Source organism: Chlorocebus sabaeus, chromosome 7, assembly GCF_047675955.1.
Source record: "Chlorocebus sabaeus isolate Y175 chromosome 7, mChlSab1.0.hap1, whole genome shotgun sequence".
Taxonomy (NCBI): domain Eukaryota; kingdom Metazoa; phylum Chordata; class Mammalia; order Primates; family Cercopithecidae; genus Chlorocebus; species Chlorocebus sabaeus.
The window spans coordinates 98,668,607-98,686,501 of NC_132910.1; the positions used below are offsets into that span (position 1 = coordinate 98,668,607).

General features: G+C 37.5%; 1 protein-coding gene across 4 annotated transcripts in view; it reads left to right on the plus strand.

Annotated features, from left to right (window-relative positions):
* Positions 1-17,895, plus strand: part of ARHGAP10 (Rho GTPase activating protein 10) — a 335,394-nt gene that overhangs the window by 157,144 nt on the left and 160,355 nt on the right. For all 4 annotated transcript variants that reach the window (XM_007999938.3, XM_073017668.1, XM_073017667.1 and 1 more), the window contains one exon: positions 15,787-15,868. In XM_007999938.3, coding sequence (XP_007998129.1) covers positions 15,787-15,868 — 82 coding nt within the window. The remainder of the gene's footprint in view (positions 1-15,786; positions 15,869-17,895) is intronic.

Below are 17,895 nucleotides of genomic sequence, written 5' to 3' on the forward strand. Positions count from 1 at the left end.
TAGTAGATACTGTTTGGGGTCCCTTAATTTCCTGCCATCCCCCACGATCTGTGTCTTAGTCAGTCTCGTGTGGAGCAAAATCTGCTGGCGGGAGGTGAATGTGCTTTGAGATCTGTAATTTTGGGGCTTTGAAAGCATTATTTAGTGAAAAATGTGAATGAGATAGGCTCTTCTTTTGTCTACTTTCCTGATTCCTGGGTAGAATCAGGAATCAGGGAATTATAAGTAATTTGTTCTTTGTCTATTAGATTATGAATTCCATGAGGGTAGGAACACTGTTTTACTTAGTGTTACTTGGTATCACAGTACCACATGTAATGCTTTATACATGGTGGACATTTATCAGATTTGTACGGGATTAAATGAAATTGAATTGTTGCTCAGAAGTGACTGAACTGTGATTAGATTCAATCAAGCAACTGTCAGTCAGCTGTCCTCTTCTTCTGCACCACACTGCTATACTGTGAGCTCTAGTGTCTTCATTCTGCTTCAAGAAAAATAAACCTAACTTGTTGTGGAGTGTGTGGGTATTATAAATGGATTTCTGCTGCAGTTTGTACAAGGTTCGTATTGGGTACCTTCTTTTTTCTTGAGATAGAGTTTTGCTCTTGTAACCCAGTGTGCAGTGCAATGGCATGATCTCGGTGATTCTTTTGCCTCAGCCTCCCAGGTAGCTGAGATTACAGGCACACACTGCCACGCCCAGCTAATTTTTGTATTTTTGCTAGAGATGGGGTTTCACTATATTGGCCAGGCTGGCCTTGAACTCCTGACCTCAGGTGATCTGCCCGCCTCTGCCTCCCAAAGTGCTGGGATTACAGGCATGATCCACCACACCTGGCCCTCTTATTGGGTACCTTCTTGTAGCAATTTTGCAGTTGATTGTATATGTCTAATATAAACATATTTTGTCGTGTTTACAAGTATCCGTTTTTGCTATTTTTTTTATTTCCTGTGTTGAAAGAGCAGCCTGGTAGCATTTTGAAGTAGGTTCAAAATCAAGCACAGTGGAGCCGGGGCTTGCCCTTGATCTGTGTAGACATAAATCAAGAGCTTTTACTTATTTGTGGCATTATTTCAGATCAGATTTGGTTGCATATAACAGAAAAAGGCAAAATAAAATGGCTTAAATGGGGTTAAAGTTTATTTTTTCTCTTGTTTGGGAAGCCCAGAGGTTGCCAGATCACGGCTGATATCATCCTGATCTCTCTTGAGGATGGTTTAGTTTTATCGTCACTTGAGGCATGAGACAGAATGTGGCACTGTTCCATTTATCACATAGCACTGTCTCTGGTTGTAGAGACATTTTCCAGTGGTTGCATAGACTACTTTTGCTCACAGACCATTGGCTGGAATGGAGTTATGTGGTTACACCTAGTTGCAAGGGAGGCTTCTAAATCCCAAGGTTGGGAAATTGCTGTCTTTTGTTTTCAGAGGTCCATGTGTTGTTCTAGTACTTTACTATTACTGAGAACCAGTGGGAGAATGGCTAATGGAGGGTGGGGTGGAGCCCAGCTAGCCATTACTACTTTGATTATCAATGGTTAGATGGATGTGTGCTTCATTTTTTTCTCCCTCAATTTACCAAAAGGTTACTTTGAATTTTTCTTGGCTAAGAGACAGCATTTAAGGCCACAGATTTGAAAATCATGTCTGATAAGGGACTTGTTTCTAGAATAAAGAACCATTATAACTCAATAATATATAGACAAGTAACAATGAAATGGCCAAAAGACCTGAATTAGACATTTTTTCAGAGAAAATATACAAGTGGTTGCCTGGGTGCAGTGGCCCATACCTGTAATCTCAGGACTTTGGGAGGCCGAGGTGGGCGGATCGCCTGAGGTCGGTAGTTGGAAACCAGCCTGGTCAACATGGTGAAACCCCGTCTCTACTAAAAATACAAAAATTAGCTGGGTGCGGTGGTGGGTGCCTGTAATCCCAGCTACTCGGGAGGCTGAGGCAGGAGAATCACTTGAACCCGGGAGGCGGAGGTTGCAGTGAGCTGAGATCACGCCATTGGACTCCAGCCTGGGCAACAGAACGAGACTCCCATCTCAAAACAAACAAACAAACAAAAACACACAAGTGGCCAATAAACACATGAAAAACGCTTAATATTGTTAGCTGTTAGGGAAATGCAAGTCAAAACCACAATGAGATATCACTTTATACCTACTAGGATGGCTATAAATAAAAAGCCAGGTAATAACAAGTACTGGCAAGAATGTAGAGAAATTGAAATCCTCATACACTGAGAGTGAGAATTTAAATGGAATGCTGCTTTGGAAAACAGTTTGGCAGTTCTTCAGAAAATGAAACATAACATTGCTATCTGACCCAGAAATTCTGCTCCTAGCTATACATTCAAGATAAATGAAAGCATATGTTTACACAAAAACTTGTGCATGAATGTTCATAGAAGCATTATTCATAATAGCCCAAAAGTAGAAACAACCCAAATATCTATTAAGAGATTAATGGCTAAATGTGGTATAGCCATACGATGAAAAATTAATACATGCTACTGTATGAATGACACTTGAGAACATAATGCTAAGTGAAAGAAGCCAGTCATAAACGGCCATGTATATATGATTCCATTTATATGAAATGTGCAGGACAGATACATCTATATAGATAGAGAGTAAATGGGTGATTATCTAGGTCTAGAGGTTTGGAAAGAAATGGGAAGAGATGGCTAATGGGTACAGGTTTTCTTTTTACTTCCTAGGGTGATAAAAATGTTCTAAAATTGATTTTGGTGATGGTTATGCAATTCTGTGGATATGTTACAAGCTGTTGAACTGTACATTGTCAGTGGGTAAGTTTTATGGTGTGACTTACATCTCAATAAAGCTATTTTAAACAATGGAACACAGCTGCAGATAAATACCATAGCTAAAAGAAGGGTCTTAAATCACTATAAACTATCACTACATGACGTCAGCCACATTTCAGAGACCATGGGCTGTGAAATGATTAAGTCACTCATTTTTTTAGGTTGGAGACATTGTATTTTGTATGGATGTTTTTTCCATGGCAAGCTGTAGTCTGTCAGGAGGTGTAGCTTTCTTCCCTGAAGGGTGGAATATCACCCTTCCCCCGCCCCAACAATTGTGTTATATAACATGCTGTTAGCTTCGTTGGCATGCTTGCCACATGCCACTTTGTGCTGTGACCCCCCCCACACATTGACTTGATAAATAATTATCCGTTCTGTGAAAGTTCTCCCACACATCGCATTCAGGCACTGCTTAAAGAAAATGCTTCCCGTTTTGCTCTCGTTAATCTGACATTTCAAATATTACATTTGGTTTCATTTTGCCTGGTTCCCATATCACTCTTGAAAGGATGGCAAGATGCTTCTGACTTGTAGAATTCACTTATTTGTATTTTTATGTTGAGGAAGAGAGGAGGAAATCACCTGTGTATCTGAAGCATTGTCAGAGTGATTTTATACCAGCAACTTTATTCAGCATCTGTTTGCATGATGCTGTACCGTTTCTCACTTTAAAAGAGTGAGCTAAGAGCATGTTGCCTTCAGAAGCCCATGCAATTTGACTGAATATGGGAATGTTTATGTAACGCATTAATCGTACTAATATTTGTAAGCGTTTTATAGAGCCTCACATCCAGGCACCTAGACAATTGTTGACTGTTTTTGCCACTGAGGGATACAACAATAAACTAGAAACTAAAAGACTTGAAATGAAGGGAACTCATAGACCAGGAAGATTTAGAAGCAAGTAACAGTTCAAAGGTCTAAGGTGCTGTGGGAGATGAGCAGCATGGGGGAGTGTGGGGTTGGCTGGGAGAGCTTACTGAAGAAAGTGATTTTTTAAACTGACTCTTGAAGATTAGGTAACCAGTTTGGCGACTCAGAGGAAGGGAGGCCCAAGGCAAAAAGGAATCACAGGAAGTATGGAGAACACATGTTGAGATAATCCTTTAAGTCAGAGGTTCTCAACTGTGGGTGATGTTGCTCCCAGGGGACATTGAGCAGTATCTGGAGACACTGATATAATGTATTTTAACTGTGTGTTTTGGGGCTGGGGGTTAGAGGAGGGCAGGGAGTTGCTACAGACACCTGGAGGGTAGAGGACAGCTGTGCTGCTGAACACCCTCCAGGGCACAGGGCAGGCTTCTGTAACAAAATATCATCTGGTCCAAAATGTCAGGAGTGCTACTGTTGAGAAGTCCTAGATTTAATGCATGTGATAAGATAGAGACCCCTGCAAATACTTGTGGAATTGAATGGAAGTAAACTTTTTTTTTTTTGAGATAGAGTCTCTCCCCATCCCCTAGACTGGAGTGCAATGGCATGATCTTGGCTCACTGCAACCTCTGCCATCCCAGGTTCTAGCGATCCTCCTGCCTCAGCCTCCTGAGTAGCTGGGATTACAGGTGTGAGCCACTGAGCCCAGTTAATTTTTGTATTTTTAAATAGAGACGGAGTTTCACCATGTTGGTCAGGCTGGTCTCGAACTCCTGACCTCAGGTGATCCACCTGCCTCAGCCTCCCAAAGTGCTGGGATTACAGTCGTGAGCCACCGCGCCCGGCAGGAAGTAAACTTTTAAAATGTAACTTTTTAAATGTAAATTTTTTTATGTAAGTGGAATTATACCTTTTATTGAAATATATATATATTTCAATATATATAGAAATACATTTCAATATATACAAATATGTATTTCTATATATAGAAATATATAGGTTTCAATAAATATAGAAATATATATTTCAATATAGAAATATATATATTTAAGTATATGTATTTCAATAAAAAGTAACCATAGCTTAGTTTGGTTATAGTATAAGCAATGAAGTAAAGCCAAATGGAAAGGGCTCTGTGTCTTGACTCTTCCGTGTGATTTGTTCAGTTGTGATCAGTTATTCAGGAACTACCAAGACACCAGTGTAGATAGAAGAGCAAAGAAAGTTATTTTAAAAGAATTTTAGTGGAACTTGCAGAACATGGAGTGGGTAGAATTAGAAACAGCATTTCTACTATATAGGTATCTGTGTTTTTCATAGAATGTAAGAATTTTCCCTAAAGATGATACTGTTGATGGTGATGTATTGAAAGACACGTTTTATATTGGCTCTGATATTAAATGGAAATCTGAATTGACATTAATATGGATTTATTTTTAAATTATATGCTGAAGGATATTGGAACGTGGGTCATAGAAAAATTTTTAACTTTTCTGAGTAAAGCCAGGATAAAATGTTTTGTACAAGAGTTTTTGTGGAGATACATTTTTATTAATCTTGCATAAATACTTTGGTGTGGGATTGCTCAGGTATGGTATATGTATGTTTGACTTTTCAGGCAATTAAGGCTACAAAGTAATTTTACCCTTCCACCAGCAATGTATGAGAGTTCCATTTGCTCCACTTCCTTACTAATCTTTAGTTATGTTTATCTTTTTTATTTTAGCCAATTTTGACTAGTGATGTTGAGCACTTCTTCCTGTGCTTATTGGCCATTTATGTTAATTCTGTCATGAAGTGTCTATTAAAATCTTTTGCCCATTTAAAAATTGTGTTGTTGGTCTTTTTGTTATTGAATTGTAGGAATTCTTTAGAAACAAATCATTTACCACATATAATGTGAATATTTTCTCTGATCTGTGGCTTGCCTATTTTTTTCTTCAGTGTCTTTTGATGAGAACATGTTAACTTGAATTTATCAGTTTAAAAAATTTTATTAGGGTTTTTTGCATCAAGAAATTTTTTTTTTTTTTTTACTCTGAGGTTTTGAATAAATTTCCCCGTGTTTTCTTATAAAAGCTTTATAATTAGTCCATGACTCATGAAGATTTTTGGGGGATGTATGGTGTGAGACATGAGGGTTGAGGTTTATTTATTTTTTCCACAGGTAAATAGCCAGTATTTCCATCACCTTTTATTGATAAAGACTTTCCTCTCATTTAATTGTTTTGGCATCTTTCTAAAAAATCACTTGACTGTGCATCTGTAGGTCTATTTCTAGATTATTCTGTTGCATCTCTTTGTTCTTTTGCCAGTAACACACTTACCTTGATTATTGTATCATTAGTCAGGTGGTACAAGTCCTCTGTTCTTTGTAAAACAATTTTGGCTACTGTAGGTCCTTGGTGTTTCCATATAAATTTTAGAATTAATTTATTTTTACAAGAAATCACGTAAACCCATAGGTCAATATTGTGAATACAGAACCTTACAGTTCATGAACTTGATTTTCTGTTTATTTAGATTTTCCATTTATCCCAGTAATGTTTTACAGTTTTCAGCATAGAAGTCGTGGGCACTTTTTTTTGGTGTTACATTTTCCTGAATATTTTATGTTTCTGCATGATAATTTAAAATGATATTTGTTTTACCTTTAATTTCCAACTGTTCACTATTAGCGTGTAGAAACATACTTGGTTTTTGTATCTTACAATATTGCTAAGTGCACTTATTAGTTCTATTAGTTCTGGCAGTTTCTTTAGGATTTTTAAATGTACACAGTGCTTTTTTTTTTTTTTTTTTTTGTATATGATAAAAACAGCATTAGGGCCAGGCATGGTGGTTAACACCTGTAATCCCAGCACTTTAGGAAGCTGAGGCAGGAAGATCACTTGAGCTCAGGGTTAGAGACCAACCTGGGCAATATAATGAGATAATGAGACTTTGTCTCTTTAAAAAAAGAAGAAAAAAATTAGCCAGGTATGGTGGTGTGTGCATGTAGTCCCAGCTACTCAGGAGGCTGAGATGGGAAGACAGCTTGAGCCCAGGAGGTTCAAACCTGCAGTGATCTATAATCGTGTCACTGTACTCCAGCCTGGGCAACAGAGTGAGACCCTGTCTCAAAAAAAAGACAGCTTGATTTCTTCCTTTCCGATCTGTGTGCTTTTTAGTCTTTTTACTTGCCTGCCTACACTGCCTGAGATTGCCTGTAAAATGTTTGACAGAAGTGGTGTTATTGACCATCTTACCTCGTTCCTGATCTTATTAGGAAAAGTGTTCATTATTTTACTTTAAAGTGTGACATTAGCTGAGAATTGCTTGTAGATGTCCTTTTCATTTTGAGGAAGTTTTTATTCCCAGTTTTAAGCATGAATGGGTTGGAATTTTGACAAAATGTTTCTCAGTGTCTATTGAAATCATTAAATATGTTCCTTTAATCTTTGGATATATATTACACTGAATTTTGTAAGTTTACCTCACATTCCTGAGATTAAACTCTACTTAGTCATGATGTACTAGCTTTTTGTACACTGCTTCATCCATTTTGCTAGTATTCGGTTAAGGATTTTTACATTTATGTTCATGAGAGATATGTGTGTTATGATCTTCATTTTTAGCGTCCTTGTCTAATTTTGGTACCAAAGTTTACGATGGCTACAGAAGAGTTGGGAAGTTTTCCCTTCACTGTTTTTTCATAAGTGTGTCATATTGGTATTAAGTGTTTGAGGTAATTCACCTGTGAAGCCATCTTTGCCTAGAGTTTTGTGAGAAGTTTAAAAATTTTTAATTCCTTTTTTTTAGAGGATATAATGATATTCAGATTTCCTGTTTTTCTTGGGTTTTGATAAGTTGTGGTTTTCAAGGAATTTATTTTCTCTAAGTTGTTGACTTTATTGGCATAAATGTCATATCAACTTGTTGCTTTCATACCTATAGGATTTATAATGGTAACTCTTGTGCTTGGTACGGATTTTTGTTTCATATTTTCTTGATAGAGGTTTATCAATTTTGCTAATATTTTCCGAGAATCCATATTATCCACTTTTTATTTTATTCATTTCTGAATTTCTTTTTTTTTAAACTTTGCATTTAATTTGTTTTTCTTTTCATTCCCTAAGTTAGCACATATCATTAATTTTACACCTTATTTTTGAGGTGGGCATTTGAATCCATACATTTTCTAAGGACTATTTCAGCTTGCATTCCACTAATTTTGATTTGCTTTTATTACAATTCAGTTAAAAATAATTTATTTCCTTATGTGATTAGGCTATAGATTGAAAACATGTGATATTTAGAAGTGTGTTTTCAAAATTCCAAATGGTTGGAGATATTCCACATGTCATATTATTGCTTTTTTAAGTACTCTTGGTCAGAGAAACACAGTTTATATTCTATCAATATGTATCGAATATTGAAAGGATTTTTTTGCAGGTGTGCCTATTGTCTTAATGACCCTTTTATGAAACATCTCTCTGTGCTAATAATTACCTTGAAGTCTACCTTCTAATAGTAATATAGCTACACTTGCTTTCTTACGCTGTTTGTACAGCATATCTTTTTTCATCCTTTTCCTTTTATCTGATTCTTTATGTTTAAACTTCTTTTATAAACAGCATATAATTGAGTTGTTTTTAAAAATTATGTTAGCCATTGCTTTTTAATCAGTATTTTAGTTTATATGTAATAATTATTTTATTATTATTATTATTTTTTAGAGATGGGGTTTTGCTATGTTGCCCAGACTGGTCTTGAACTCCTGACTTCAAGCCATCTTCCTTCCTTGGCTTCCTAAAGTGTTGGGATTACAGGCATGAGCCACTATGACCAGCTGATCCATATATAATTTTTGATATGTATGGGCTTAAATCTGCCATCTTGATTTTGATTTCTAGTTTCCATGTTTGCTTTCTTTCGTTTTTTGCTGTTGCCTTTTCTATTGATTTTTAGTTAGGCCTTTTAGTGTATTTTTCAGATAGTGTCTCAGAGTATAACATGCATTTAAAAATAATCATAGTATCTGCCTTCTCAAAAATAAAGAGCCTTAGAACAGTGGACGACTTCCAATTGTCCTTTTGCTGTCTGTGCTCTTGTTATTATCTATTCTAATTCTACATACACTATGAATGTGGGAACTACATAGTATTTGAACTACATATGTTATGAAGTAATTATACATGACTACTTTTACTTCATGAAATCAATAATCAGTGGTCTTTTAAAGAAATTTACTGTTTATTTACATATGGGTATATGCATACATATGGGTGCAACTGTTTTGACCAGTTTTTTTTTTTTTTTTTTTTTTTTTGAGACGGAGTCTTGCTTATATTTGTCCTTTCTGGTTTTCTTTATTCTTTTTTGCAAAACTGGGTTTTTATTTTGTTGCATTAGGCTGCCTTTAGTTTGAGCATTTCTTATAATGCAGGTCTGCTAGAGAAGACTTCTTTCCTTCTTTCCTATTTTGTCTGTGTGAAAATGTCTTGTATATTGCCTTCATTTTTGATGGATATAGAAATATTTTCATAGATTTCCCCTTTTATATTTTAAAGAAGTCATTTCATTGTCTTCAGGCTTCCATTTATTTTCTGATGATAAGTTATCCATTTTTCTTACCAGTCTCTCTTCTCTCTTCTGTCGTCTTTTTCTCTTGCTGCTTTCAGGATTTCTTTTTAAATGATTTTAAGATTTTTTTTTTTTTTTTTTTTTTTTGCCTTGCCCAGGGTTCCATTGAGGTTCTTGGCTGTGTAGGTTTGATATTTCTTACTACCAGGTTTAGAAAATCTTAGTCATTATCTCTTCAAATGTTTCCTCCATTTTCTGTTTATTTTTTGGGATTCGAATTAACTTAACGTTAGAGCATTTGATGCTGCCCCTGGAGATTTCAGATTCTCTGTTTCAGTTTTCCCACCTGATTTCCATTTGTGTGTGTTTGGATCATTTCTCTTGACCCATCTTCAAAACCATTCAGTAAGTCTCTAGGAAGTTTCAAACTTTCCCACATCTTCCTGTCTTCTTCTGAGCCCTCCAAACTGTTTCACCCTCTGCCTAGCTTATCTTTAGAGAGAAAGAGAGATAGGGGTGGGGTGGGGTGGGTTGGGGAACTGCCAAACACTTTTAAACCACCAGATCTGGTGAGAACTCACTATCAGGAGAGCAGCACGGGGGAAACCACTCCCGTAATCCGATCACCTTACAACAGATCCCTTCCTCCTCGACATACGGGGATTACAATTCAAGAAACACTCCAGGCAGGCCATGCCATCTCTGAGTAGGACACAGACTAGGTGGATATGAGCAGCCCCTCAGATCCACCACAGGGCGGTCTCTCGGTCCTGCCCTCAGACTTCCTCATGAGCACTTGAGATCCCACAGACAAGAGTTGGAGGGTGGGTTCAGACTCACTTTGTGTCTAGGACTCCTAGGAATTCTAAACCATCACACCAGCCTATGTTCTACCTTTAAAATTTTGTTAAAATTGCACTGTTTTGTCTGTGATGATTTCCTGTTTGTCTTGCTGCTCCACCATGGATGAAAGCAGCTGGGTGTATGTGTATGTGTGTGTGTGTGTGTGTGTGTGCGTGCCTATGCCTGTGCCTGTGTCTCTGTGTCTTTGTAGCTGGGGTGTGTGTGTGTGTGTGTGTGTGTGTGTGTGTGTGTGTGTCTGTGCCTATGCCTGTGTCTCTGTGTCTTTGTATTCTGTCCAGGGAATGGTTTGTCACTCTTTGGATTTTCATTCATTAGGTCTTTTTTACATCTTTGCTCTTAAATGAGTTTTTGTAAAACAGTGATTTTATAGGTTCTCCATCTTGTTCTTACTGGTAGAGTGGGAATGATGTTCTCTCATTTTTTTACATTCCAGATGGGAGCAACAGTTCTCTAATGATTAATTGCTTGAAATCACTTTCATTGGAATATATAATCTTCTGACTGTCATTGCTTATGTGCTCTGTTTGAAACTTTTTTTTTGGTGGACAGAAGAAAGAAGTTACTATAAAGGCTTGACCCTGAGTAAAACTAGTCAACATGCTTTTGTTATCTCTGGAAAAAATGCATGATTCATAGATTTATACTTTGTTTTTTTCCCAGAAACCCTATGAGAAACTGATTACATTTCTATAACTTTAAAAACTTTTTTTGGCTTCAGCAGTTTCCCCTTCTCATAATAAAATGTAGGGCAGAACTTGTTACATGCTGGTTTGGTTTTTTTCTTTTTGCTTTTCAACATTCCTCTTAGGAAAGCAATAGAATATTCCTGATTGTTACCATTATAAGTTTTGGTACCTGCTTCTTTGTTTATTCACTTAATAGCTCCTCTATTTACAATAATGTCTCCTTAGACTTGTGAATGTTTCTCTCTGCTTTTTTCTTTGTGTATTTTCCAAATTTATAAGCTCAGTAATCTGTCACTTACAACGCAAGGGTAAAACCTGTCTTCTCCATGGTTTGATAGAGCTATAGAACATGCAGTTGAAAGAGGCTTAAATAGATACGGAGTGAAATGTAGAATACAGATAATAGGCAGTTTCTTATACTTGGGCTCAGGGTAGTGCCTGATTGGTAATAGCATGTATTTGTATTTGTATTTTTTTGAATGAATGAATGAAAGAAAGAGGTTGAGATGCTGATTTATGATATTAAGTTTTTTTATTCTTAGGAATTCTTTTAAAAAGAATTTATGAATTTAAGAACTTGTTTGTTTCTTCAGATTCTAATTCCCAAACTTACGTACTACAGATAATAAGTAGGGTTTTAGATAAAGATTATCCTGGCAGCTTGCCCCTTTTCACCTGGTGTGTTTTTTTCCTTCACAAAATTTATACTTTTGCCTTTGTATTCATCAGGAATCAGTTCTGACTTGCTGTATGTGATGAGTTATCCAGAGCTTAAAATGGTATCTGGAAGTCAGTAGGTACTCAGATTGTAGTTTGGTTGAAATGAATTATTAGGTGAGTAAGAAAATAGCAGTGTTCTCAGATGAACTGGTATAATCCATTGCAGCAATATGGTTCCAACAACCCCCAATCAGAACTTTCTTAGTTCTAATTCTTGCTCTAATGGAGTCACTAATGTTATCTTAGCTTCTCCATCAAACGAATATATGATTGGTATTTTTTCCCTCCTTCCTTCCTTTCCACACTTCTCTATCTATAAATAAATTAAAAACAACAACAACAACAACAACAAAAAACCGCCTTGAGACAGGTTCTTGTTATTTTGCCCAGGCTGGTCTCAAACTCCTGGGTTCAAGCAATCCTCCTGCCTCAGCTTCCCAAAATTTGTTTTTTATTTAAATGTGAATAATCCAATATACTTTGTAAAGTTTTCTGTTCTTTACTATTCTGAGATTTCACCGTATTTCCTTTACATCCATTAAATTTTATTAATAAAATATGTCCTTTGTTTCCAAAACTACAGAATTTTTATGTTTTGGTTTAACAGTGTGATGCTGTTGATTCTGCAGTTTGAAATGTGTCCAGTGTTTCTCAAAGTCTCGTTCTTTCTGGGTGATGTCCTAGCAATTGATTATTAGAAAAGAAAAACCTGAGAAATTTGAAATGGTTGAAACATGTTCTAGCACATGTTTTATTTTTTCCAACACTAATGCTTTAGAGGCGGGGAGTCAGTAAATAGAAAATGAATATGAGCAGTCTTTGTGAGAGGATGGGAACCCAGCCTTACCTAATACTGGTGGCTGATCCCTTTAATGTAAAAGTAATGCGTTGCAAGTGTGAAGTGTTCTGAAGAATGTATAGTGTGATGAGTTAATTCTCAGTAGTGGAACTGTTTTGAGTTATTGTTACATTATTTGCCAGAATATAAACAAAGGGAATTCTTTCCTTGTGGATGATCCATTTCTACTTAATCTCTCATCTTTCAATAAATTTGTTCTCTGCTGGCTTCCACAAAGGGCTGTGTGGCTCAAGTTTGAGTCATTGTGCTCGGAGGCAAGACATATAATAATACTTTACTTTTTATGCTTCTTTGGATTTTTATCAGAAATAATATGGCTGTTTGATCTGAAGCCTGATAATTGGTTTTTCCTTTACTTCAGTATTTATACTTCTAGTCATAATGCTTTAAGCCCTTCATCATTCAACAGTTATTTCTGTGTTTTAGGTTACTAGAATCAGTCATTCTTCTTCCTGTCCAGCATCTCTATTTGCTGCTGTATGTGTCACTGGTGAAGAATATACAACCATCTATCTTGAGTTAATATTATTTTTCCTCCACATATGAGCATCAGTGGAAAACTTTAGGGGAAAACAAAAAGGAACTAGAGAGGACAAGGAATTTCCTGAGACTCATGGTCTGACTTTGAGAGTGTATTAGGTCCTTACTTGCTACATTGGTTCATGGTTGTCACTGATTTCCTTTACTAGTTACTGATGATGTATTGTAGTTGACCTGTCTTCTATTTCTTATTCTTGGAGCAACAGCTTTCATACTTATCATTTTGTTGCCCATGGCATGTAGAAGCACTTCTGGAATATTTCCTGAGCCCATTCATTGTTTCTTTTTTCATTATTGCCATTCTGTATCATCCTTTTAGTCTTTTAATATTTTTTTTACAGTCAAGTCTTGCCTATCTTCAGTCCATTCTCCACCCAGCAACCAGACTGTTCATGTACAGTTTTAACCTGATCTGGCTATTCCCCTACTAAAAACCTTTAGTGGCACTTAGGATAAATTAAATCCTTAGCATGGTGTATTTGTTCATTCTCACACTGCTACAAGAACTGCCTGAGATTGGGCATTTTATAAAGAAAAGACGTTTAGGCTGGGTGTGGTGGCTCAAGCCTGTAATCCCAGCACTTTAGGAGGCCTAGGCAGGCCGGTCACCTTGTCAGGAGTGACCTGGTCAGGAGTTTGAGACCAGCCTGGCCAACATGGAGAAACGCGTTTCTACTAAAAATAGAAAAACTAGCTGGGCGTAGTGGCTGGGCACCTGTAATCCCAGTTACTCAGACACTGAGGTAGGAGAATTGCTTGAACCTGGGAGGCGGAGGTTGCAGTAAGCCGAGATTGCGCCACTGTTCTCCAGTCTGGGAGACAGAGCGAAACTCCATCTCAAAAATAAAGAAGGGAAGGGGAAGGGAGGTTTAACTGACTTAGTTTTGCAGGGTGTACAGAAACAGGAGGCATGGGTTGGGAGGCCTCAGGAAACTTACAATCATGGCAGAAGGCAAAGGGGAAGCCGGCATATCTTACATGGCCAGATCAGGAGGAAGAGGGGTGGCGGGGAGTGGGGGGTGCTATATATTTTCCAACAACCAGATCTTGTGAGAACTCTATCATGTAAACAAGAAGGGGGAAGTCTACTCCTATGATCCTGTCACCTCCCACCAGGCCCCTGCTCCAACTTTGGGAATTGCAAATGCTACATGAGATTTGGGTGGGGACACAGAGCCAAAGCATCCCACATGGCCAGGGAGGCCCTGTGTGGCTGGACTCCAGCCTGCCTCTGCAGCTTTCTGTTGTGCCAGTCTCCAGCAGGCTCATGGTGCCAGTGAGGAGGCTGATCTTAACTCCTCCAGAGTGTGCTTTTGGTCTCCTATGCACCTTCTTGGCTTAGAGGACAACTCTGCAATTAAAAAAAACTTTTCTGAGAGACAACTTTTTAAAGAGTAGTTTTCAGTTCACAGTCAAAAGAGGAAGATAGAGACTTTCCTTATTCCCCCCGACTCCCACGCATGCATAGCCTTCCCCATCATCAACACCCCCACCAGAATGCTGCATTTGTTAGAATTGAGGAATCTGCCTTGACATACCATAATCACCCAAAATTCATAGTTTACATTAGGGCTCACTCTTGGGTTGTACATTCTGTGGGTTTGCCCAAATGTATACTGAATGTATCCACCATTCTAGTGTCATACAGAAGATTTCACTGCCCTAAAAAGCTTGTGCTCCACCTGTTCATCCCTTTCCCTCCAGTCCCTGGTAACCAGTGATCTTTTTACTGTTTCTGTAGTTTGACCTTTTCCAGAGTGTCATCTACTTGAATCACAAAGTATGTAGACTTTTCAGATAGGCTTCTTTCACTGAGTAGCATACATTTAAGCTCCCTCCATGTCTTTTCATGGCTCAGTAGCTCATTTCTTTTTAGCACTGAGTGATACTCCATCGTCAGGATGTACTACAGTTTTATTCATTCACCTAGTGAGGACATCTTGGCTCCTTCAAAGTTTTGGCAGTTGTGAGTCAAACAAAATTTGGTAGTTGTGAATAAACATCCATGTGCAGGTTCTTGTGTAGACATAGTTTTCAACTCCTTTAGGTAACTACCAAGGAATGTGACTACTGTGTCCTACAGTAAGAGTATTTTTACTTTTGTAAGAAACTACCAGACTTTGAAAGTGTACCATTTTGCATTGCCACCAGCAGTGAATAAGAGTGCCTGTTGCTCCACATCCTCTTCAACATTTGGTGGTGTCAGTGTTTTGGATTTTGGCTATTCTAATGAGTGTGTTGTATTTCATTTTAATTTGCCTTTCCTTGATGACATCTGATAGCGTACATCTTTTCTTAATGCTTCTCTGCCATTTGTATATTCATATGTATATTCCATGTGACCCAATAATTCCATTTCTTGATATATACCCAAAAGAATTGAAAGCAGGGGCCTAAACAGATATTTGTACATCCATGTTCATAGCAGCACTGTTCGCAACCGGCAAAAGGTGGAAGGAACCCAGGTGTCTCCGGATGTTGTGAATGGATAAGAAAAATGTGGTATATACACACACAATGGAATATTAGGCTTTTGTTTAGTAATTGAAAGTTACTGTTCAACGGGTACAGAGTTTCAGTTTTGCAAGATGAAAAAAGTTCTGTTAATGGATGGTGGTGATGGTTATGTAACATTGTGAACATATTTAATGCCACTGAACTCTACACTTAAAAATGGTTAAGATGATAAACTTTAGGTTACATGTATTTTACCACAGTTAAAAGTAAAAAAAAAATAAAGAAAGAAATAAAAACAAAAACCACAGTTAAATCTTAGGAAAAACTTGCCTTTTAGTGGCCACGGGGTAACCTGATCTGTTACTGGTGTCTTTCAGACCTGGCGTTTCCTTGACCATGCAGGCATTTTCCGAAGAGGAAAGGAAGCAGTGGTTGGAAGCTCTGGGTGGAAAGGAAGCTGTAAGAATAATCAATGGTTGAGTTTTATTTCAAAGCCTTTACAGTTGACTTGCTTTCTTTTTTATGTTATTTTTGTGTAGTGTTTGAGAAAAGTTCCCTGCTGAAACAGGTATTCCAAAAATCATCTTGGAAGCATTCAACATTCTAGTAACTTGGCTTGGGCAAGCAGCAGTACATATAAGACTGGCGTATCATGAGTGTTTATTTCTGTATTTTCTTGACTTGCCACTCTGATTTGCTTTGCTTGAGGAAGTCATCTAAATTCTCAATTTCATCTTTCCTACTTGACAGTACTTTGGGTGATGAACACAATAAATGTCTGCAATGCATTTTGATCTCAGTGGAGATGGAACAGGAAATGTGAGACCAGGCAATATTATAAGTGACTGCTGTAATTATTTTGCTTGATATAACAATTTAAACTTTCATCTAGTGGTTTACAGAATATAGTATTATGTAGCCTTAGTGAATGGGCCTCTGTATTCAGAGTGCTTTGAGGAATACATTGAAGGTAGTGGTATAGATCCAGAGGCACCAGGATTCAGTCTGTTGGCCACTATTGAAGCACTACTTTCATTTTGGTGGACTAGTGGCTTTTGAGAGTTGAGAATTTGGCACGTCATGTATTGGGGATTTAGTGAGGATAATGATAGAAAACACCACAGAACCAATTTAAATAAACTCGACTTAAAGTATTATGTATGACTCTAAATAAACTGCCATTGCAGGTACCAGGCAGGCTTATCTGGAAAGCATTTGCCAGTTCAGCAGTGTTGAGGACAAAAAAACCCAGAAAGAGCATGGTTTGAAAGTAGAGGAGGTATCATCTAGAGCAGAAACAGATTCAGAATAGAGCTTATGAAATGGGCAAAAGCTAATGTTATCTCGTGGTAATAGCGCATTGGTGGGTGTATAGGAAACGAGAGCAAGGAGGCTGATCAGCAATGCGTGTGGCAATCTTGAAGTACTTGGAAAATGAAAACCCAAATTAACATAGTATAAAAATTGATTCTATATTGGGGAATGTATCACTCTTACACCAAAAAAAAAAAAAAAAAAAAAAAAAAAAGTCTTGATCAGATTTGGGTGTCTTTTTACCATATTTGGAATGCATTGAGCCTCTGTAGTTTTAGTTTGATTGATTGATTGATGGAATCTCGCTCTGTTGCCCAGTCTGGAGTGCAGTGGCATGACCTTGGCTCAGTGCAACCTTTGCCTCCTGGGTTCAAGCGATTCTCCTGCTTCAGTCTCCCAAGTAGCTGAGATTACAGGCGTGTACCACCATGCCCAACTAATTTTTGTAATTTTTAGTAGAGACGGGATTTCACCATGTTGGCCAGGCTGTTCTTGAACTCCTGACCTCAAATGATCCACCCACTTTGGCCTCCCAAAGTGTTGGGATTACAGGTGTGAGCCACCACACCCGGCCTTATTTCTATTTATTCTTAATTTGTCATTGAAATTTTTAGCTGTGAATCAAGAGTATTTTCAGTGTTTGTGGTTACTGAGACTGCAAAACAGGTTATACTCATCTTCTTTAGTAAAGACAGCACACTCACTAGAATGTATCTCTCCAGAGATGCAGGAAGTATATTGGATTTGCATCCTTTAAAATACAGAAAAAAAAAATAGTGGTACTTTGAAAAGTGAGTTTGCATAGCAGAAGGACTAAGTCATTGAGAAATGAGACTGTTGCCAATGTCAGCATAACCTTGAAGACGTATATAACCTCTCTTTTAGTCAGGAGCCAAGTGATTAACTCAGAGATACACAGACAAAGGCAAGACTGCAGAAAAACAATATTCAGCTCTGTATTTATATGGCGACACTGAAGGGACTGCATATTTTTGTTGGGTGTTGTAAGCCTTGCAAATAATTCGCCAGCCTTACAGTTCTTAAAACTTGCCTAGAATTATCATCATGCTGTTTCTGTTGTAGTTACCTAAATTATGGGCAGGAGTTATCTGTTTAGGTAAACACTGATTTTTAGAAATAGTGGTGAAAACATGAGCTCTGTCTTAATGGTT